The following is a 25,178-nucleotide window of genomic DNA, read 5'->3' on the forward strand; positions in this document are numbered from 1 at the left end:
AACGCAGGTTTTACAACACAAGTTTTTACAACAACTTGCGTTGGGCGGTGCTGGATACTGGAATAGTTTAATTTACTATTCCAACTCCAGTCCCCGTAGATAGTAGGGAAGGTTTTGGATAGTAAATTAAACTATTCCCTATCCTACAGCGCCCTCCAGTGCAAGTCGTTGTAATGACTTGCGTTGTAAATCCTTCGTTGTAATGGTAGTGCATCGTAAAAGTTGTGTTGTGATGAATGTTTCCCTGGTGCCACACATGGGCATCCAGCACATAGTATCACTGGCTGTGTGAACACAACCTCCAGTGTCCGCTTTAAATACCTGACATCAGGTCAGCCCAGGTGTCCTAGATAATCCCACTTCCATGAATCAAGTAAGACACACTTTGGATAGCTCCCCACTGTGATGGACCAAGGTTTTGCGGTGGCCTTAACACGGAAGAAATTATAGCAGACTCCAGGGCTGACCGCCTCAGTAGCCAACAATATCGAGTAGCGTTGGTCCAAAAAGGAACCTCTTCTAATGAGCCAGACACCTACTTTCCCTGCAGGTGAAAATGAAACCCCACCACTCTCTGAAGCTTATGCAGGCTGAGACCTTCTGTGACGGGTCTGTGTGTACGAAGGACGGGAGTACCTGAGGGTTTCCTATTGCTACTTTTTGAAAAGTATTTTGAATCTGAGATGACAATATTGTAATTAAGGCTCCTTGTTTTCCGTTTTTACTGATTTTTACAGATAAATAGAGTCTGAAAACCATTTATTTCCCTGTCTGTATTTATTTTTAAATGTGGATAAGAACAGAAATTGGGTAGTGTTTGAGTGATTCTAAATGCTGTCAATCATGTCTGCCAGGCCATTAGCTGTGTGGACTGACAGCCAAGTTGAAAAAAAAATAGGGATTTCAGTAAAGAGTCTTAAACAGCAATAGATTTGCACAACCTTGATTCTTAAATTTACATATTTTCTTGCAAGTGCATATTTTACCCCCTAAGTGTGTATATATCACCTCAGTCGTTTAGGCCGAGTGCACATTAACTGGTTAAATAAATGCAGAAACATACACATTTCAGCTTCATTTTTTTTACAAAACGTAAAATAAATATGGATAAATACAGGTAAAATTAGCAAAAAATAAATATGGATAAATACAGATGGAAATGACAATAATATACCTACCATAAAACCGGAAGTCCCTAATTGTAATCAGTTAGAGACAAGCATGGGTTCCAGGCACCTGGATCTAGTGGCACTCAGTGTAATGTCCTCAGCAGGATGGAAGGTTGAGTAGGCTTTGCCAGAATTGATTCCTGCATATTTCAATGGAAGGTGTTCAACTCACTGAGTTATCGTATCGTAATGACTCAAATGCCAACTAAGTAATCATGAACTGAGTTTTACTGGAGACTTTGGGGTCTTTTGACATTTCTTTGATCACAGCAACAGTATCAATGGGCGTTGTGAAACCCCCTCTACAGCATCTACAGCTGGGGGCCTGGTTCTTCTGTCTGCAACTCGGCAGACAAAATAGCACCTTTAAGGCTGGAACAGAGCCTCAACAGAAGAGCAAGGAAAAATGATAGCTGGGTAAATAGAACAGGGAAAGAAAGAAGGAATACTGGAAGGAAGGGTGAAAAGAAGGGCTTATGGATGTATGAGTGGGTGGATGAATGAGAATGTGGATGAGAGAGTGAGTAAAATGGTAAACAAATGATGCATGGATGAGCAGGTTGAAGGATGGCAAAGTCAAGGGATGGATGGATGAGTGAGTGAATGGATAGGTGAATGGACAGGTGAAAGAATGTCAGGGCAAAAGGGATTGATGGACGAGTGAGTATCAGAATGAGTGGATGGATGACAGAGTGGATGGATGATGTATGGATGGGAGAGTAAATGGATAGATGGCAGTGTGGATCAATGGATGGCAAAATGTACTGATGGATGACTGAGTGAATGGATGGCAGAGTGGATGGATGGATGGGTGGCTGTGTGGATGGATGGCAGACCCTTGACCCTGTCACCAGGTAGGTCGCCCCCCTAGCCACCGCGTGGTCCTCCCCGTGCTGCGCTGCTGCGCCCTGACCGGCTTGTACCCGTGACCTGTGGTGCTGTACTTCCTTCATTTCTCCATCGGATCTTGTGCCTGTAATTTCGTCATTACCCTTTTACACTTTGTAACTCTTCGTTTTTCTCCCCACTGTATCCTTGTGCTTGTGCCTGTAATTTCGTCATTACCCTTTTGCATTCTGTAATTTTTTCGTTTTTTCTCCCCATTGTATCCTTGTGCTTGTGCCTGTAATTTCGTCATTACCCTGTTTGCATCTTGTAACTCCTTCGCTTCTTTCCCATTGTGTCCTCGTGCTTGTGCCTGTGATTCGTCATTCCCCTTGGTAACTTAATTGTTATTCTGCCCCTCGCTCCCCCTTGCCTTCTGTGCCCTCCCACTTCCCGCCTCGCCCTCTCGCTTCCCGCTGCTGCACCCTGCCCCCACCCCCCCGCCGTTCCCATTCGCCACCCCACTCCCACCTCCCAGATGCTCCTCCTTCCCTCAGCCCCTCATATGGAGGCCACACGGCGGACGCGCAGCGGAGGAGCGCAGCAGGGGCGACGATTGTGCGCCGAAGGCGCGCCAAAGGCAAGCCCGTCTGCGCCCGTCCGCGCCTGGACTGCGCCTAGCTCCAGGACCCCTGGCCCCCGACGATGCCAGCCCACACGACAGACCTACGACGCCGCCACCCTCATCGCACTCAAACCCGACCGAAACAGAGCCTGCCACCGAGCCACCCCGAGACGCACCCACGGACCCTTCACCTGTCAAGCCAGCAAGTTCACCTGCCTCCAAACCTGCACCGCACCCGCCAAGCCGAGTACCAACAACAGCCACCTCAAGTGCATCCTGCTCAACACCCGCTCCATCCACAGACATGCCATCGAACTTTGGAACCTGCTCGACACAACTTCACCAGACGTCGCCTTCCTCACAGAAACCTGGATGAACGCCTCCTCTGCACCCGACATCGCCATCACCATCCCAGACGGATACAAGATCACCCGAGGGACCGCGTCAACCAGACTGGAGGAGGCATCGCCATCGTACACAAGAACACCATCCGCATCATGACCGACTCCAATGACACCTTCTCCGCCGCCGAGCACCTCCACTTCCAGATACACACCGACCCAAAGACGACCCTCAGAGGCACACTCGTCTACAGACCCCCGGGACCACGCACACAATTCAGCGAAGACATCACAGACTTCATCAGCCCGCACGCCCTCCCCTCCGCTGACTACATCCTCCTAGGGGACCTCAACTTCCACCTGGAGAACAACAAGGACCGCAACACCGCCGCCCTGCTGGACAACCTCATCAACCTCGGACTCAAGCAACTGGTCAACACCCCCACCCACTACGCCGGCCACACACTTGATTCCGTCTTCTCATCCAGCAAGCACATCACCTTCAGCCACTCCACCGGACTTCACTGGACCGACCACAGCTGCGTCCACTTCAGCTTCAGAAGAACCTCGACCCACCACCACCCGCAACAGGTTCCTCACAGGAGCTGGAGCAAGATCACCGCCGAGCAGCTCACCACCTCCCTCAGCCAGAAGCCACCCGCCAGCACAACAGACCCCAACGAAGCAGCCCGCAACTTCACTCAGTGGCTGACCGCCTGCGCCGACGACCTCGCGCCACTGAAGAACCCCCCCAGCAGACCAAGAAGCAAGAAAGCCTCCTGGTTCACCGACGAACTCAAGGACTCCAAGAAGAACTGCCGCACCCTCGAGAAAGCCTGGCTCCTCGACCAGACCACAGACAACATGACCGCCCTCAAACAAGCCACCCGCAAGCACCACCAGCTTATCCGCACCACCAAGAAGAAATCACTGAAGGAACGACTGGACAACAACGCCCACGACAGCAAGGAACTCTTCAGCATCATCAAGGAGTTCTCTAACCCCAGCACCGGCAACAACGACATCGCTCCTTCACAAGATCTCTGCGACTCTCTCGCCTCGTTATTCCACCGCAAGATCGCCGACATCCACAACAGCTTCGACGCACCATCCACGCACCCAACCGTCGAACCATCGCCCCCCACCGCCACCCTCCGCACCTGGACCACGGTGACCACCGAAGACACAGCCCGCACGATGAACACCATCCACTCCGGATCTCCTACCGACCCCTGCCCCCACCACGTCTTCAACAAGGCCGACTCCACCATCGCACCCCAACTCCGGAACATCATCAACACCTCCTTCAACACCGCCACCTTCCCGGAGAGCTGGAAGCATGCCGAGCTCAGCGCCCTACTGAAGAAACCAACAGCGGACCCCACCGACCTCAAGAACTTCCGCCCCATCTCGCTCCTCCCTTTTCCTGCCAAAGTCATCGAGAAGACCGTCAACAGACAGCATGCCCCCTTCCTCGAGATGAACGGATCCCTCGACCCCTCGCAGTCCGGTTTCCGAGCCAACCACAGCACCGAGACCGCCCTAATCGCAGCCACCGACGACATCAGAACCCTGCTCGACAACGGGGAAACAGCGGCCCTCATCCTCCTGGACCTCTCTGCAGCGTTCGACACTGTCTGCCACCGCACCCTAGTTCAACGCCTCAGCAACATCGGTATCCACGAGAAGGCACTGGAGTAGATCATCTCGTTCCTCGCCGGAAGAACACAGAGAGTCCGCCTCTCCCCGTTTCAATCTGAGGCCACCGAAGTCATCTGCGGCGTACCGCAAGGATCATCACTCAGCCCCACCCTCTTCAACGTCTACATGAGACCTCTTGCAGCCATCGCACGCCAACACAACCTCAACATCATCTCCTACGCCGACGACACCCAACTGATCCCCTCCCTCACCAGAGACCCCGCCACCACCAGAACTAGCCTACACGAAGGGATGAAAGACATCGCCAAGTGGATGAAGAACAGCCGCCTGAAACTGAACTCAGACAAGACGGAAGTCCTCATCCTGGGACCATCGCCCTCCGCCTGGGATGACTCCTGGTGGCCCCCGCCCTGGGCACCACTCCCAAGCCAACAGACCACGCACGCAACCTGGGCTTCATCCTGGACTCCTCCCTCTCGATGACCAGACAAGTCAACGCCGTCTCCTCATCATGCTTCAACACCCTACGCATGCTCCGCAAGATCTTCCAATGGATCCCGACCGAAACCAGGAATACGGTCACCCAGGCACTCGTCACCAGCCGACTGGACTACGGAAACACCCTCTACGCCGGAACCACAGCCAAGCTACAGAAAAGACTCCAAAGCATCCGGAACGTCTCCGCCCGACTCATCCTGGGCATCCCCCGACGCAGCCACCTGAGGGACTGCACTGGCTCCCCGTCAGCAAGATGATCACGTTCAGTCTCCTCACCCACGCACACAAGTCTCTCCACGACCTAGGCCCCAAGTACCTCAACGACCGTCTGACCTTCTACACGCCCACCCGCCAGCTACGTTCTGCAAGCCTCGCCCTCGCCGCCGTACCACGCATCCGAAGAGCCACTGCCGGAGGAAGATCCTTCTCCTACCTGGCGGCCAAGACATGGAACTCCCTCCCCATCCACCTTCGGCTGACCCAGGACCATATTGCCTTCAGGAGACAACTCAAGACCTGGCTGTTCGAGCAGTAGCACCCCCCCCCCCCCCCCAGCGCCTTGAGACCCTCACGGGTGAGTAGTGCGCTATACAAATGTTATGATTGATTGATTGATTGATTGAGAGTGGATGAATGAGTGGTTGAATGGCAGAGTAGATGGATGGATGGTAGAGTGGATGTGTGGATGCATGTAGAATAGATGGATGGCAGAGTGGATGTGTGGATAGATGGCCGTGTGGATTGATGGAAAAGTTGATTAATGGATGGAAGGGTGGATGGCAGAGTGGACAGATGAAGGATGATGGATGGATGAGCGGGTGGCAGCGTTAATGGATGTATGGAAGAGTGGGGAGATGGATGGCAGAGTGGGTGAATAAGAGGAGAGATGGCAGAGTGGATGGACAGATGGATGGATGGATGGAAGAGTGGATTGAGGAATGCAGGGTGGAAGAAAGGATGGCAGAGTTGAGGGATTGATGGATGAATGGCAGAGTTGATGGATGGATGGATGGCAGGGTGCTAGCTGGATGGATGTGGATGGATGGATGGGTGGCAGAGTGGGTGATGGAATGCTGGATGGATAGATGGGTTTATGAATGGCAGAAAAATAGATGGATGGCAGAGTGGATGTGTGGATAGATGGCCTAGTGGGTGGATGGATGGATGGAAGAGTTGATTAATGGATGGAAAGATGGATGGCAGAGAGGACAGATGAAGGATGATGGATGGACGAGCGGCTGGCAGAGTGGATGGATGGATGGCAGAGTTGGGGGATGGATAGCAGAGTGGGTGAATGGGTGGAGAGATGGCAGAGTGGATGGACAGATGGATGGCTGTAAGAGTGGACTGATGAATGGCAGGGTGGAAGAATGAATGGCATAGTTGAGGGATCGGTGGATGAATGGCAGAGTTGATGGGTGGATGGCAGGGTGGCCTGGATGGATGAATGTGGATGGATTGATGGGTGGCAGAGTGGGGGATGGATGGCTGGATGGATAGACGGATTCATGGATGGCAGTATGGATGGTTGGATTTGTTGCAGAGTGGATGGATTGATTGGTGACAGGGTGGATGGATGGATGGCAGAGTTAATGAATGGCAGATTACATGGACGGTTGGATGGATTAATGGTAGACTTGATAGATGTATTGATGGATGGATGGAATGGGCTAAAGACTGAATGATGAATGCAACAATGAAGAATGAATGGATGACACAATGTAAAGGTGAATGGAAGGTGGATGGAAGGGTGAAAGAATAAATGGCTGGATGCATGAATGGAAAAGACAAGGAAGCTGTTCTAGCGAGAGTTTGGCTCACTTGCTTTGCTTGCATGTTGGCATCGGCGCTTTATTTCAAAGTGGGGGCTATTTTAATTTTCTGTCTACTCCCTTTCTTTACAGTAGTCTTTTTAGTGATCGTCTTCATGCCTATAGCGTTTTCTGGGCTTGTGAAGTCAGCCATCACTCTTCAAGGGCTTTGGGGAATATTATTCATAGGAGACGGTCAGTCAGCAGGCAGAGGGAATGTAGCTGACTGGTCGTATTCACCTACCTACTGTGTAACCTTACCCTAGGACAAGACCTGGAAGCCTCTTATCTCAGCAGCACCAGAGATAAAATTAAATCAGGACAGAACATGTGGCTGTATTCAGTGCCCTCTGTAGAGATCACAAGTCTGAGGTCAGTGATGCCCAGCTGCAGTCTCGACTGCCCGTTCTGCTGGAGCTGAGACACTCTCAGCAGGGGTGGGGGTATTTTGCTTGGATGTAACTTGGATGTATGTTACAGTGAGATGTTTGCTTATCTTTGTTAATGGAAACACATGTGTGACATAGCAAAAAAATGGATCTCGGTCCTCATTCAATGTCCCAAGAAGAACTATTCCAAAGTTAGATGTAAGGTTTGACAGGCACGCGGTCTTTGCTGGCAGACTTACATGAAAAACAGAAATAATGCATTCCATGCCAGGGATCTCTGGCAGGTCCTATTTTCCAGCACCACACAATCTAAAGAGAGGCATCAGCGAGCACTAGAATGCATGCGCCAATGAATGTTTGACCTATATCATCAGGAAGTAATATCGAATGGATAGTACTTTACGTGTCTTATCATCTGAGGACATTCATCTATTAGCCTATTAGCATCCTTTTTTAATATTGGCTGATGCCATTCAATCAAAATGTTCCCCTTTTGCGAGCTACAGCTCCTGTTACAGGCCTATAGAGGGTGTTCTCCGTGGTTGCCATCTCACTGCCACTACGGGTGCTCTGCTTTCTCACCCTTCCCCTCTCCCCCATTGGTGAATTCAGCTCACCGTGGTCAAAAGTTTAACAAAAGTTGCTCTCTATGGGTCAGATTCAAAAACATAAAGTTATTAGATCAAAAGTCTAACATTACTACTTTTTGGCATTCACAAAGGTAAGTTAATATTAGTAACTTTACTACTAATAAACATACTAGTAGTAAAGTTACTAGTAGTAACTTACCTTTGTGCATACCAAAAAGTGGTAAACTTAGACTTAAGTCTGATTTTACTACTAGTAACTTTACTACTAGTAAACTTACTACTAGTAAAATTACTAGTAGTAAAGTTACTAGTATAACATTGCCTTTGTGAATACTGAAAAGTAGTAAAGTTAGACTTTTAGTCTAACTTTACTTTTGTGAATCAGGCCCAAAGTTGCGCTGTGCTTGTACCTTTTATTACTTCACTAGGGCATGGCCTATGGATGCGGCTAGAGAGGACCAAATTAAGTGGCAGTTTTAACAATAGTATGTGTCAAGAAAAGACAAATTATGTTGCGTAATGCAGCACATTTTGTGACAGTGTTACATTCTTATTTTGTCATTTCAACCTATGTAAACACTGCCTTGGCAAATGTTTCACCTCTTTCGTATCACTATAACACTCAAACACCGCAGTACGCTCCCAGAAGCTGACTAGATAAACTTCGGGAAGGGTCCACAGAGCAGTTACACAAGCCGCTGCATTTTTACTAACTTTTGATCCGTTTGAGCTACAAGCAATTTATTTTGTTGAAATCTGTAAATCATGTAGCAGAGGACAGAATATGTGGCAAATGCAGCAAATCCATAATTATGTGAAAAATGCAGCAGCTGCAGAATCACACAATTCTAGTAGCTATGAAGCTCTAAGGGACAGTAGAAAAAGCGACATATTAGTGATGTAGCACAGACCCCTGCAGACCCTACAGCGAGGGCCCCAACGCTCCAGGGTGGCCCTAGTCATTCAAGAGGGCCCCATATAGCCCAACCTCGATGAATATCTGTGAGATAGAGGAGACTCAGGTGACCCCTCATCCTGTACTGCGAGGAGCACCATCATTTTGCGTTACGTCACATAACATATTTGGCTTTTTTCTACTAGCCATTAGAGCTTACATTCCCCTGAAGTGAAGGAAGGAAAGGGTCCGTCACAGAACAACATAGAGAGCAGGCTGTGATAGAAGAACCCTAGCTCCACAGGAGCTATTTGTCTCTTTGCCCACAGTGAGCTAAATTCATTGCTGGGAGACAGGTGGAGTTAATAGCATTATTGCCCGCACCTGCAGGGCAATAACAGCTGTTCAAGTCAAGTCAAGTCAAAGGCATTTGTAACGCGCACATATCACATCCAAAGAGTCTCATGGCGCTTCACATTTCCTGCGTTATAGGTTCTCACCTGCAGCTTGAGCCCATAATTGTGGACGAGTAATTAACAGCTGTTTTTACAATGGTGCAATAGTAGACAATGGCAGGATAAAGATTGTATGTGAATGGATAGAATACACCTGTGCATGTGTGCACATAATCTGCACTGCAGCACATGTGTGACTAACATCCTACCACTAGGTGTCGCGCACACAGGTGTGCCTGATCCCACACTAGGTACCAAGGTCTCAACAGAGTGGGACCTGCTCTTTCAGAGTACAGGGCCACAATAACCCCAGAGTTCAAGAGCAGCACCCCTCATGACCACTCAGCTTGGCCTAGATCTCATGTAACATCTATATGGCCAAATAAATCTTCCACCACCCTCTTGACCTTCTTCCTTGTTTTCTTTTACCCAAAACATCAGAAACCACAGATCTGGGCAACAAGAAGGAGCTGAAGTCCATGCCGTTCATCACTTACCTTTCGGGCCTGCTGACTGCTCAGATGCTCTCGGATGACCAGCTGATCCTTGGGGTGGAGATCCACTGCGAGGAAAAGGGGCGCTGCCCCTCCACATGCCACCTGTGCCGGCGGGCCGGCAAGGAACAGCTCAGCCCTACCCCAGTGCTGCTGGAGATCACCCGGGTGGCACCTCTGTACAGCCTGATCCAGGACAACAACACCAAAGAGGTCAGTGTGGCACTGCAGAAACCTTCTCACCCTCTCTAAATTGTGCTTGTCTCTCTTCCTCACAGCCCCTTTTTACCTCTACAATGCTCTCGTCTTTCATGATCTTTTTTGTTTCTATTTTTCTTTTTACCCCCTCACTGTGAGTCCCACACTTTCTGTGCTTTATTGTTTTTTTTCTTTCCTTGCTTCTTCTTCTTCTTCTCAGTCTTTCTTCCACCACTCCTATCCCCCATCCGCTTTTACTAACATGAATTTCACTAACAAGTGGTTACATTTGCTAAAGTGAGCCATCCTGGTATGGAATGGTTTGGTATGGATTCGATTCTGTGTAGGTATATCATGCACATCTCCCTCACATATCCTCTTGTTGCTAGACTTTAGAAATCAGTGCAACTGAGGTCAGAAGGTCTATTCGTTCGTGATGCTGAGTACTTTCTATGTCCATTTTAAGGATGTAGTCGGTGCGCTGATTAACCCTCCCAGATTACTGACAACTTAATGAAGAGTTGAAGTGTCTACTCCAGAGGGATGTATGACGTTACAATGCATGCTTTTACCACGCATGCTGTTACAACGCAAGTATTACAACGCAAACCTTTACAACGCATAGCGCTGTGGGGTGCTGGATAGTGAATAGTTTAATTTACTATTCCAACTCCAGTCCCCGTGGACACTAGGGAAGGTGTTGGATAGTGAATTAAATCTATTCCCTATCCTAGAACGCCCCAAGGCGCAATGCGTTGTAATGGTTTTCGTTGTAAAACCTGCATTGTAACAGCACTGTGTTGTAAAAGTTTCGTTGTAAAGGATGTTTCCCACTCCAGAGGAAAGATGGCTTCTAACACCTAGAGTGATGTCTAGGAGGATAATACTAGTTTTGTTTTGGGAAGGAGAAGACAACTCAATCATAGTGCTAGATAGACACATTAAAATGATATAGGACTGGACGAAATATGTGAATGAAAGGAGGTTTTAACCATTGCCTGAGAGGAGTTTGTCTTATAAAAAACGGCCTAAGTGGAAAATAAATCAAACCAGTCCACCATACACCCACAAATTTGAATCTGTGAGGTGTGGTTGACTAGGATGGCATTAACAATGATGAGAAAAGGTCACCAGGAGGTGTGAACTAATATGGGCACACTTGCCTTTGTTTTCATTCATCTCCCTGAGGCAGGCAGTCAGAGACTCCAACACAATCTAAGTTTTTCTCAGAGGCCTAAATTTTAACGCCTTAACGGCGGCCACGATTTTGTGGAAGTGCGGCACTTCCGCAAAACTTGAGGGGCCGCGTCGGCCATTGGCCGACGACAGCACTGGGGAGGTAGTGCAGCCGTCGGCCAATGGCTGATAGCAGCATGGAACGGGTTAATCTGCGTGAACGGTATTACACGTTGAGTTGTATTAAAAATATTGCTTGTAAATTGAGCTGTTACCTACAGTGTCAATCATAGTTTATAACCTAGAAAAGCTGCAAAGAAGACCTTTAGTTTGCCATGTCTAGAAAGTCCAAAGGTGGCTTCTTGCATAACAGCATCTCAGTGACTTCTTGAGTCTAAGTCAAAGATTACTTTATTCAGTTTCAGTTAAGAAAAACCATAAAAGTACATACATATAAGCCAAGTGCAATTAATTGATACCAATTTTGACTTCTTGAGTCAATGATGAATAGACTCTGAGACGCAGCAGAAATTTACATTTAAGACTAAAATGTTTGCCATAGTTCTGGAAGCTGTTAAAAAATCGCACGTGGGAGGCACCGCTCTTCATATACAAATGTCCTCTAAATCATTGAACAAAGAAACGGTACAGGGGCTCAAAGCTTACTGACTTATTCCTAGGAGCCAAAGAGTCAATATTGGGACGTGGGCTTCAACACTTGTGAGAAATTTGAGCTTCTAACGTTTATCAGGTTTTTTTTTAACATTCTGATCTTCCTGTAATTAATTGAGAAGCTATAGGTCATACTGCTCTCTATTTGATGTCTAAAGCAATGAATGCATCCTTTTGTTCAAGGCCGGATTTCTTCAATCTGGTGTAGGTGTAATTGGTGGTGGTAAGGTGGTGGTGTTTTTCGGTGGTAGTATGGTTAGTGTTTTTTTCTGGTGTGATATTGGTGTTAGTGGTAGTGTGTGTTATTGGTTGCAGTCTTGATCGCGGGGGTATTGGTGGTGGTGGTGTTGTGTGAGGGTATTAAACCCTGTGCCACAGATATAACTATGCTAATTACTTTTTTATGTGCAGGAATGTGTCTAATTTTAAGTAGTGTGTAATTTTATGCCTTTAAAGTGTAACTAATGAGCGTATGGTTGTTTGCAAACATTTCATTAAGTCATGTACATTTTGTGGTAGAAGAGCTGTACCTCTTGCCTGACACCTAAAGATCACACTTTCGAAAACTGGAGGGAATATGTATCCTTTCATCTTTCAGAGGCTGATAAAATTAGAGCCTTGGTAATGGGTGTTAATCACACCCCTTATTTAAGTGCTTACAGACAATTCATTTGGTGGAGTGGGTGACAAATAGTCATCAGCTCCTTAAATATTCAATCTACTTATTAACACATATTACTTTTCATGTGTCTGATCACTTATGTCTCTCACTCTTCTTCGCTGGTAAGGTGTTAATCTTAGGCTACTCAGTGCTTTGCATTGCCTATATATTTCTTATACATAAATTATTCGTTTTTCTCTTTTCCACTTCCTTTTTATTTATGGCCTCTTCTCAACCTCTAATAGCTGTAATTTGTGTTATTTTGGTAGACCTGTTTTAAAGTGCCATGGAATGAAAATCATATTCCTGTATGCTTGTGTTTGCATGTGTCGTCACATTCAACAGAGACCTATTGGCTTTGTCAAACTTGTAGAAGATATGTCGCTATTCGTGTTTCAAATGTTATCTCCCATAGTGCAAATCAAGGACTAGAATATAAGGCCACTAAGTCTGACATGTAGAATCACTGTTTCTTATATAGCTTTGGAAATTGTGACCACTATTGCTGGAATGGGGACAAAAAAATCGAATGGAAATTCTGCAAAGAGATCTCTTAATTGTTCCTCTGGAAAAGATGCCAAGTACCTGTAAGCAGGCCTGTCCTTACATAACATACGTATGAGGTAACAAGGGTTAGGCCGTCATTATACAGGCCCTTGTAATCCAGACTGGGGCGCGAACAGGAATTTGACGGCAAACCAGGTTTACACCTGCTGCTCAGATACCACTTAGATCCAGCGTAATTTTCCCTGCACATTTTACATCAGGTAAAAAAAAAAATTCTGTTGGGCAATCGACAAGATTCTGAGTTTTGCATCTAGGAACAGGAGGAAACGTGATTTTCTCCTAGAGTAAAGCCACATCTTCTGTTTATCCCCATTTCCAATACTGAGCACCCCGAATAGTCTGGTAAATTTGCCCCATAGAAATACAAAATCCATCGAGGTTGTTATTTACCTGGGGCACAGTTGCCTCCCATACATTCTGCACACTTGGACTGACTCCTTAAATTTGGGGGGGGGGTTGGCAGCACTTGGAATTTGTTTCTAACAGGATGAAAGATACATTATCAACAGTCACTGAGGCACATACTTATACTATACTAGAATTCTAAAAAAGAATCATCATAGCAGGATATTTATTTTAGTTCATGGCGGATTTGTCTACTGTAGTCTGCCCCTAAGTGTGAGGAGCTTCACATAGGGAATGCTTTTCTTGGGCTGGTTTTCCATTTTTCTAAAACCCTACTTTATCACTTGGTCTGTTTCTTAAAGTGCTGTGCAAGCTTTACTAGCTCAATAATAATTTCGGTCAATAGTTTAAGTTTTCCAGTTTTAGGCTCTTGGTGTAATTATGTTATTGTAAAAAGACTATGGGGCAGATTTTCGTTTCCTGGCGCATCCCTGCAAATCAGCAGGGATGCGCCAGGAAAGATGCGTGATGCAAGTTTACCCTTGCGCCACCACAGATAGTCTCGCATCTGCCGTCGTAAGGTTGACGCAGTGCTTGAGTTGTGTTGCAGGCGCAACGCAACTCCAGCACAGTGTCAACTCTGCCTATCTTCCACATGGTTCGTCACACCTTTCACCTGCTTCAAGCAGGCGCAAGGTTTTGACGCAGCGGGGTCAGAAAAGTGATGAGTGAAACACCCATATGAAACCTGACGCAGGTTTCATGTGTCGCAGGGCTTTACAATGTGATGCATCTCCCTAGATGCGGCACATTGTAAGTCCCCCGCAGCATGGGGCTAGCTTTACGCCACCGCTGCGTCACAGAAGTGATGCAACGGCGGCGCAAAAGTGTCGCACAGGGCTTTTAAATCTGCCCCAATGTGAACAGACTTCACGCTACATGATAATACTGTTTCTAGTAACCAAAATACTACTTCTACTATGCTGCTGCTGCTGTTACAATAAAATGATAATAATAATAATGCAGGTGGTGCCCGGTGCAACAATTTTTTTTTGCCCCTCATGACCTTTTCCATGGATTCCCTCAAAGCCTTGGTCCGACAGTGCCCCTTATCTCTCCATAGTTCCTATCTCACAAACATTTAATTTGCTTTATAGCGCTTCTCCAACCAGTGCAGGGTGTCAGAGCACTTTACATCACAGACACTTTACACAGAGAAAATAAATAATACGTGTGTAAATCAATTTAGAAAATGTTACATAAAACAATGATGTTTTTGCCTGGAGAAGCTCAAAATGAGAATTTAAAACATATGACAGTAGTTATAGTTGCCTTTACTAATAGAAATTAATTTCAACCCACACTATCCCCTTTTAGCAACATTAGGTTCTGTGATATGCATGATGCACATTCTTTGCTGCAGGCACATTAACCCTCTGCGCTACTGAAGAGTCAAAATTTGCACTGGACAAACTCTAATCTTTTTTTTTTTTAAGTGAAATTCTTTATTGTATAGTTAATTAAAACCTTTACAATGTTCCAAAACATAAAATACATTGCCTTCACATACTACAATAATTTGAATGTAAACTATTAATACCACATATTAAAAACATTGTTTAAAAACCAAGCGGAATTTGCTGAACTATGAATGTGACCTATATTATCATTTCAAATGTGTTCTCAAAATGGGTTACAGATTTGATTATTTGACAAATGAATTTTGGATCAGCAGCATCCATAGTTTTTAGTATTGCTGAGCTACAAGTGCGAATGCCTTTTTCATTAAAATTCCGCCTCAGTAAGTTCCGGCGTTCGTACTATAGCACCGGGCAGATGCATTTCAAGTGCAAAAAGTCTTGAACTGCTGAGCCACACAAGTTACATTCCTTAGGGCCCGGGGTCCTCCAGTCAGGTTGATCAGCATTGGTTGGCGATTGCCCCATGCGCAGCTTCAAGTACTTTAATTTTAAATGGGGGGGAAAGCAAGGCCTAGGTAAACTGCTGGCTCCAGCCTTGTGTAGGATTGCAAAACCATCCATGGGGGCGCATGTCGTCTTAAGGTTGTTTTATCATCAATCATTGAGTGCGAGTTGGCCGTTTTTTTCACGATCTGCTTGAATGATGGTACAGGTAGTTTCCTTTGCCAAACATCTGTCAACTTTGTGATTTTCAGAGAAGTGTTTAGGTACTTTGCATAGTGTAATTTAGGGTCATTTTGCATGGCTGACCAGAGTGCCGAGTTAATTTCTAAATCACGGTTGAGCTATACATTGTACCAGAATTTGATTGGCTCGTACCTTTTGTGGAGAATTTGGTGCTGTAGGCCAAACTCGAGTCGTACCTGAGCTGGGGAGGCATCACGCGGTAGGCAAGTACTCGCTTGTACACTCACGTTTGAATTTTGTCTAGTATTGGAGCACTTCTTCCATGATGGACCACACTTCCATAGGCTATCGTTGGAAGTAGTTTAGCCTTGATAACTGCCAGAAGAGGAGTAAACAGGGGGCCTTTCAGATGTTTTCATATACTGCAGAATGCGTGCAGTAAGGCCATTCCCTTCTTTTCAAGTGTTTCAAAATGCTTGGTAAATGAAAACCTTTGATCCAGGTATATCCCCAGATATTTGTAGTTATCAACTACTTCCAACTTAAAGTCGTCGATTACGAATTTTGGCTGTTTGGGGCAAGAATGTGTTATAATCATGAACTTTGTTTTTTAAAATATTTAATTCCATCAGGCTCTCTTTAGAGAAGTCAGCTAGCTCATGGATTAGACGTTGCAGTCCTATTCTTGTCTGACTTATAAGAACGATATCATCAGCATAAGATAGATGTGTTAAAGGCAATATGCCTAGCCGTGGCGGATGTGCGTTGACCCCATCTAGCCTTGGTGTCTGATCGTCCATAAATAAATTAAACAGGTGCGGGGCCAGGACGCAGCCTTGCTTTAGCCCTTCATTGGTTGTGATCTTCCTTGTGAGCCGTTGACCATTATCGATCTTGACCTGCATCCAGGTATTAGTGTAGAGGTCCATGATTGGATTTAAAGTCGAGTCTGGTAGGCCCTGTTGTTTTAATCTCTCTCTGTGACAATGTTAAGAAATACTTATTGGGCAGATATATACGACTACCTTGTGTATCCTTTCAGCTAGATTATCGCCATTGATGTGTGTGTTTTTATGTGATTTCAGTGTATAGTTTCTTGTTAAGTGTGACATTGTTGCTTAGAACCTGACAGGGCCTCTCTCAAACCTCCATACTAGTGTTGGGCGTGGCCTATCATCTGAGGATGTAAGAAAAACAAATGTCCAACAAAGACCAACTCTTGGACTCCTTCCCAGTGTTACCCTTCTCTCTTAAACATGCCCACTGTATCTGAACTAGTTATTTCGTTACACAGTACGAGAGGAAATGAAGACATACATGCAAAGAGACCTCATCAACTATTCTTATTTAAAAATTCTTGAACACTTTATTCAAAGTTCATAGAGAGGTTGAATCACGTCCTGCAGGTATGCATACTAAGCTGGCTATCTAAAGACTTTCACGAATTGTAACAGTTGCAATCTCGTCTACGCCATCCTGTGTCCCTGTAACATGATTTATGTGGGACAAACTAAACAGAAAATAAAGCTACGGATCTCTCAACACCGAAGTAGGATCAGATGCAGAACGGCTAATGCTCCACTGGTCGAACACTTCATTGATAAAGGACACAGTGAAAATGATGTACGTTGGACTGTGATAAACCAGGTGGTCTTACCACCTAGAGGCGGAGACCTCTCCAAGTTACTAAATAAAGAGGAGCTGAAGTGGATCCTCAAGACAGACAGTCTAAACTCCGGATTGAATCTCCAGGAGGACTGGACTAACCTGATATAATAGATGGCTATCTATTCATCAGTAGTTGCTTTTACTTGACATGTCATCCGAAATCTTTTACAATGTACCATGTTCTTGGATTTTATTCAAGTGTGTTTATTTATTTTCTCGCTCCCTAGTCACTTTTATCACCTTTTCTATCACTTCCTTAATATTACTCAATAGATGTCCCCTTCCCAATATGGCCGCCGCAATCCCTGTACAGCTGGCCCTCTTTTATTTCCATGCCTTCCTACTACCAATCATAACCCCCCTCGCACTTTACATGAACTCTGCAATCCCTTCCCAATATGGCTGCCGCAATCCCAGTGCAGCTAGCTCTCTTTTATTTCCATGCCCTTCCTACCACCAATCAGAAGCCCCCTTTCACTTTATATGAGCCCTGCAATCCCTGGCAAGCCATTGCATTGCCATAGAGGACTGAAAACCGACTGAACCGGTAAGCTCATTGCCCTTTCCCCCTGTACTTCACCGTAACCATTATGCTGCCAACCAAGCTCTAATTATCCCTTCCCTCTTCCTCCTAGGCCGCTCCTCACCCGACGTGATCAAAAATAACCTTTTGACGCTCCCTCCGGCTCCCGATTCTGGTAAGCCTCATGCCCCATGGTCCAACACTTTCCCTGAGCCACTCCCCTCCGACCACGATACTTATTTTGGTCTTTTCACCCTTAGGGAGGCCGCCAATATTCCTAATCGCCCCATCCATCCTAGCAATCCCTAGGTAAGCCCTGCAGCCATCACACGCTGGCTTTCACCGCGCCGTTTTCACTGTGGACCCGCTCGTGCTCACTACGCCACCCGTAATATAGGCTCCTCGTAACATTGGCTTTAAATTGAATGTTTATCCTCCTGTTCACTTCACTTCACGATGTTTATTCCATTGCGCCGTTTTTCACAACTCTTTTCTCCTAGGACCTCACTGTGTCGATTCACACTATTATTCGCCCGTAAATGTCCACACTTTCGCTCACTTTTTCTTCAGTCCTTCATCATTTTTGTAACCTTATTACGTATTTTAACCACTGTTTTATACCATCCTCATTTTCTTCATGAGTTAATCTTTCAAGTGGACCACCTTTTATAACGGAAGGTCTGTGGCCTTCTATCCTTTGTCTAACCAAGTAGATTACTCGTACTTCCCTCCTTTTTTGGCGCAATCAGCTATTACACAATGAATGGAGGGCGTCTCTGCTCCAAATTCATGGTCCAACATCATTTAGACACCGTCGCGCCACTATCCCAGCGCAACCAGCTGTGTCCTAATGAATGGAGGACGTCTCTGCTCCAGATTCATGATTCGTGTTCCACCTTCATGTAGACACAGTCGCACCGTTATGTTGTCTTTTCACATCACCACTTCTCTTCACCAATCACCACCTTGTAAGCATAATTACGTAATTTTAAGCCCACTTCTTCCTTTCTATGTCTTCTTTTTTCCCCCTTTCTTTCCTAGGCAATAGAGGCTTGTACCAAGTAGGCATTAATTAATGTCCTGATGATGATCCCCATAATTAAGTAGTGGGATTGAAACGCCGTGGACCTTATATGTACCTTATACATAAAATATACCATGTGACATGTATATGTAAAGGTGCATTCCTGATTATCTGTTCTAATTGCTACTACAGGACCCTGAAGCTTTTGCCTAAAAGCCCTGTTTGTGTTCACTGTTTTCCTAATGTACTAATCTGTATGTGCTTAAGTAGGGTATAGGCTTGTGCCCCACAGAGTTGAATTGTCGAAGGAAATCCTTTGTCTATTTTTCCTGAAGTAAATACATTGAGACCTCTGTCCGGCTGGACAAGTCTAACCAATATAGGATCCATTGTGTCTATATTTATTGTTCTCGTATTTCCTACTGCATAGGACCACTGTTGTTTTCAATAAAAAACAAGGAGTGGCAAAGCCAGTATCTCTTGCCTCTGAAAGTTATTAGCTTTCGTAATGTTTTTACCATGTTGCACAGCAGCGGGACAGCTGTGCAGCATTACTAAAAGTTCGGTGAAAAAGCACTCTGACAGGGCAAGCGCTTTCACCGTGTTTTTTTTTTTCTCTTTTGAAGAACAATAGATTTGCAGGCCGAGCATGCGCTGTTCAGGCAGGACCTAAAGATGAGTACCTAGTCTGCTCCTCTTGCAAAACACTCTAGTGCCCTTGGGCCAAGTATGTGCCACAAAACACTCCAAAAAATAGATGTCACGTGGCATAGGTTGCTATTATACGTAGAGCAACAATTTGTCTAGTAAGCCAAATACAAGAAGCAAGCACACAAACTGAACTCACGTATTTGACTATGCTCGCATATGTGATAATGGGGAAAAAGGAGGCTCAGTAAAATAAAACAGTTGCTTAGGATCACACAATTTGGTAAAGCACGGAAGTTCACAGATTCTCTAGTTTCATATTGTGTAATACATCCACTAGATGGCTATATCGTTCTTCTATTTTGCATCAAAGAATAGAGCTTTGTCTTTCATTTTTGGCGCATAGCGTTACAACATGGTTTTGCAGGCAGAAGCCCTGTGGAAGCTTGGCTCCTTTTACGCTTCAGGGTCCAAGAGGACGTGTAGCTGAGCAAGAGCCAGGCATCTGGCTCGAGTTTTCAGTGGCTCGCCAACCTCCGTCGTCCCTGTATATGAGAAATGAGTGGGTGTAAAGTGCCAGTGTGATGCCCCGGCCCTGTTATACTGTGAAGTGAACGGGGCAGGAAGCTTGGGTAGACGAGCACTGCGCCTCTCAGGTTGCTGTCTTTTTAGATTTGCACATGGCATTGAGCAGTGCATTTACCAGAGTCTGCTTATGTAATTTAGGATTATTCCTATTTTAACCTGCAGTTTTTTGCCCCTGGGTTTAGCTGGATGATGTCACGTTATAACCTGCTGTACTTCAAATACAACTAGAGTGAGGTGCGATAAGTAAGCGTCGTGGCAGCCACGGAAGTGGGGTGGTCTCTCCTCAAAAGCTTGAATGTTAAGCTTGTTCTGGTCTGACATTTTTCATTTAATATGGTAAAAAGAGGTATCCCTGTGATGACCATGCACATGGCTGCACAGGGTGGCTGTTTGCTATGTGGCTCACACAAGGCTCGTGTCTTTCTGAATGGAGCCTGCAACAGTGTATGCGCTGCATGTACTCTTGCATGCAAGACACTATTGTTTACAATAAAGGGTTTGTATCCTGCCCATTGCTTACCATTTGTTGGCTCCAGTGTCACTTTTCTTTGCAGCCTCCTTAGTGGCCAGCACAAGCCAAGCATCACCAGGGCCGGACTGGGAACCAAAACCGGCCCTGGCAAAGTGCTCGGCCGGCCCCCCTGCCCCCCGGGCGGGAGGGAGGCGAGCGCTTTGCCAGGGCCGCTTTTCAGCCGATTTTGTTGCAGGGCCGATCTTGCAGCTATGCTGCAAAAACGGCTCTGCAACAAAAACGGCCCCCAGGGCCCAAAACCGGCCCCCACCCTTGCAGCCGACCGGGGGATTGCCCGGTGCCCACAACGGCCAGTCCGGGCCTGGGCATCACTCCCATTCCTTTCTGTGGAGCACGGACCAAGCACAAATTGTTTTAGCTTAATCAGTGCCTGTCCACTGCTCCCGATGTAAATGAAGCACTATTTCTTCTTCCCCACTCTCACTCCCCCTGTCTGGTTCTTCCTCACTCCTCCACGCACCTCCCTCATTTTGTTTTCTCTATACGCCCACCTCCTGCTGTCCACTGTTGCCGCTCCCAACTCCTCCACCTAGTGTTGTTCCCATCTACGGCTTTTTTTTATCACATTGCCCAGCAGTGCAGGCTGCTGTGCAACATGGCGTAAAAAAATCATAAAAAGCTCCACGATGAGATCAACGCTGGCCGCATCATAGTGCTTTTTTTTCTTGACTCTAAGCCGTGTTGCACAGCATCTCGTGCTGCTTTGCAACATGTCATAAAAACATTGACAAAGCCAATAAATCTCGCTTATGCGAGACCTATTCACTTTTCCAATGCTTGTTTACTGTATATACCAGTGAGTGTTTTCCTCTGTTTCTGTTGCTATCACTGGGGAACTCAACGGGGAATCAAGCGAAGACGGAGACTGAAACCTCGAGTTAAGAATCACCACTACCACAATAAGGGCTCAATTAGGATCGCAGTTTTCCCGCATCCTCCGTGCCGGCGGAAGCCACCGCCGGCCCGGAGGATGCGGGAAAACCGCTGCGGAGCCTCAAAAGACCCACCGCCAAATTAGGATGGCGGTGGGTCTTAAAATCCGTCCGCAGCTTTTCCCCCGCGGTCGCCTTCCGACCACGGCGGAAAAGCTCTAACATGGCTGGCGGTGTCTATCACCGCCAGCCATATTAGGATGGCGGAAATCATATGCTTTTCCACGGCGGCTTTTCCGCCGTGGAAAAGCATACAGACATTCACTTTGGGCGCCCGTTGCGGGCCCCCTTGGTGAAAGGGGGTTGGGGGGTGCACATGGGGGGTACCTATGGTACCCCCCTGCATTTGTATGCAGAAATCGGCAGGCAATGCACGGTGCCTGCCGCTTTCTGCATACAAATGCAATGTATGCATTTTTACCATTGCGGCGGGTGCAGCTTGAAGCTGCACCCGCCGCAATGGTAAAAATAGAGGATGTGACCGCCAGGGTGGCGGTCACATCCTAATTGGACAGTAGGGAACTCCGCAGGCCATGCGGAGGTTCCCTCCTCCTCTATGGTCGCGGACAAACTCAAGTCCGTCCGCGATCATAATGGGCCCCTAAGTCTGCCACCAGTAAGGGGACGCGGTGGGGGTCAAGGCGCTCAGTGGAAGACAAGAAAGCACCTTAATTGGATGTTCACCATCGTCAAAATTCACACAGATCTGTTGCATTTGAATGAGCCAAGGGTAATGTGTGTGTGTGGTGCTTAGACAGGAGAACGAAGGGGCGGGTCGGTGTCATAAGCATGCCCGTGCACCACCCACTCGATTAATGAGTTTGGAACGGTGCTTCAACACTTATATCTTCTCTTCCATGGAATTGTCTATTTATTTTGCTTTGCAGTATTTCATAGCTTTGGTGATGTGAGACAGAACGTGTGTGGTTAATTTGTCATGCCTCGAATTGTCTAGAGCTTCAGGGGTCTCCTTTCCTATCAGGACCCAGTGCTCTTCCATGATGGAGGACAGAACCTGAAACTCAGTGAAGTAAGCCATGTTACTGGTGGATTGCATTGTGTAAAGCGTGAGCGGAGCATTATGCAGAGAGCAATCGACATCACAAAAGCACTAACTCTATGAATGAAATGTAAGCGGGGAGAGCTATGTGGTTTTATGGGCCATGACTAAAAGGGCTGATCAATAGCTATTCAGTGTATATAGAGCTTGTACAAACCAGCTGTCGAAGTGCATTAAAAAGTATGGGGACTGAGATCCTGAGTCCAATGGGGGTGGGGTCAATGAGCATCGGAGGGGGTGGGATAAAGGCGTGGCTAAAAAGAACAAAATATTCTGTGACTATTTTGTTTGTCTTTCACCTTCAAGTAACTGCATGTATAACAACACACACCTTACATGAAAAATAATGGCAAGCTAAACTAATCAGTGGGAGATTCAGGGCCTGATTTACAAATAGCTTTCGCACTCGCGGTGGAGACCCCGCAGTTGTGGTAGATTCTCCGCACTTGGGGCGGAAATTCCCCAATGAACGAGCGCGAAGCCCCTTTGTGAATCAGGCCCTCACTATTATGAGTTGTGAAACCTTTACTGGTTAATGCAATCACTGCAGATATCTGTGTGTGTAGCCAAAGAGCCACAGAACGTAAGTGTAGTGGGGATTAGTGACTTGTGTGTTTGTAGTGTTATGAGGTCCCAGCCTGTGACAGAAATCACCTTGAATATGTATGTCATTATTTTAAACTTGCATTACACACACTAAAAAATAGGCTCCCACAAAGTGCACAAAAAGATGGAGGTTTAAAGTTAAAAAAAAGCTTCCAAAATATAGATCTGAGTGATGTGCAGACTGTACCTAGTGCAAACATTTTATAACTGCCCATTAAAAGCACACACTCCAGAGCTCATCACGTCAACTTACCATACCTTGCAAAAATAATTCTCTTCAAATGGCTCCATCTATTAAAGCTAATGCCTGCATCTAAGTGGCCTTTACATTTGCAGATTAACCAAATGCGCACATTTACATTTACTTCAGGCAGCATGCACCCTGGCAAGAAGGCCTGTTTTTTTCCAGCTGTCTGTCCTTCCTCAACTTTACAGCACAGGAGACTCTCTCTCCTCCCCTTCGGCTGAGGCATCTCTTAATGTCAGAATAAACCATCCCTGCATGGTTGCCTTTTAACATAAAGTAGAACTGTTTTTATCAAATTAGAAAGGTATGGGCGCATTGTGACCCTCTACAACCCATACATTTGATGCCATAGCTGAGTCTGTCCCATTTACAAGAGGACTCAGGAGAACCCAGTGCTGAAGGAAAACAGAGGCAGGGCATACGGGGGAGCACAAAGGAAGTAACACATTTGATGGGACAAGGAGGAAGTAAGGGATTCTGGAAGGCATACAGCACAAACAGAGTTCTGGAGAGCCCAGATGAAGTAGGGAGAGCTTAGAGGAAGTGCAAGGTGCTAGAGGGCACAGAGGAATCAAAGCATGCAGCAAAACATGGAGCAAGCTGAGGATGCAGGAGAGGGAGGGATGGAACGCAGAGCACTGGAGATCACAGTGGAAGCAAAGGATGGAGATGGAACAGAGAAAAACGGGTACCGGAGAACGCAGAGGTAGTACAACATACTGGCGAGTATTGAGAGCATAGAGGAAGCGCATAAAGGAAGGGTAGGATAATGGGAAGCACATTGGTATTGAGAATGAAACGAGGGCTCTGGAGAACAGCGTGGACTCACCAGATGCTGTAGGGCATAGAATATGTAAGAGATATACAAGAGTTTAGGGGAAGGGCAGAAAAGAACAGAGGAATCAAACATACAGCACATCATGGATCAAGCAGAGGGTGCTGGAGGGCATAGTGGAAGCATGGGATTCTGGAGGCTACAGAGGAAGCACGGGATACATGAGGATATAGAGGAACCCCAGGATACCGCAGGGTACAAAGGAAGCATGGGATACCAGAAGACGTTGATAAAGTAGAGCATTTTGTGGGACTCAGAGAAGCAAAGCATGAATCAGGACATGAAAGAAACAACAAATGCAAATATAAAGGAAGCACTGGACACTGCACAGCATAGTGGAAGCACTGGATAATTGAGAACGCAGGAGGGTGCAGAGGGTGATAGGGGTACTTGAGGGCACACAAGAAGCACTGGATAGTGGAGAGCACAGAGGAAGCTCATAATGCGGAGGGTACGGTGTATGCAAAGGATACCAATAGATATAAGCAAAGCTTAGGGTAATACAGAACATAGATAGATCCCTCCAAGCCTCTATTTCTTTACTTTTTCCCTCCCTCCTTTGTTACTTCTTCTTCCTCCCCTCCTTTCTTCCTCCACCCTATTCTCCCCTACTTCCTCCCTTCCTTCTCTTCTTCCCTTCTTTCTTCTGTCCTTCCTCTCGTCTTTCCTCCTGTCCTTCCTTCTAGCGCCCTCTCCCTTTGTTCCAACCTGCTGTGGGTTGAAACACTGAAGAGGGAAACCATAGATACGTTTTTGATTATGTCTGTAGTGCTACAAGTCTTAAGCTTATTAATTAAAATAGCACCAAGAGCATCGCACATTTCCTCCCATACCGCTGTTACAGCTACCGCCCACCAACACCATCCATGAGTCTTAGAGGGCAGTGTTAAAGAGCTTGATACTGCCTCTAAATATAGCATTACAATAATCTAACCATGCCCCAACCACTGCTGCCTTTCATTAAATCTACAACAACACAAACAGCATTGCCAATCCAATAGTCCAGACTAGCGTTTTCTGTGGAAGCCAGACCT

The 25,178-nt window shown here is 46.3% G+C and overlaps 1 protein-coding gene across 4 annotated transcripts in view; it reads left to right on the top strand.

Annotated features, from left to right (window-relative positions):
• The window catches only part of ASTN2 (astrotactin 2), a 2,754,112-nt gene that overhangs the window by 2,452,151 nt on the left and 276,783 nt on the right, over window positions 1–25,178 (top strand). For all 4 annotated transcript variants that reach the window (XM_078641978.1, XM_078641979.1, XM_078641981.1 and 1 more), the window contains one exon: window positions 9,702–9,967. In XM_078641978.1, coding sequence (XP_078498104.1) covers window positions 9,702–9,967 — 266 coding nt within the window. The remainder of the gene's footprint in view (window positions 1–9,701; window positions 9,968–25,178) is intronic.

Source organism: Lissotriton helveticus, chromosome 5_1 (assembly GCF_964261635.1).
Source record: "Lissotriton helveticus chromosome 5_1, aLisHel1.1, whole genome shotgun sequence".
Lineage (NCBI taxonomy): Eukaryota > Metazoa > Chordata > Amphibia > Caudata > Salamandridae > Lissotriton > Lissotriton helveticus.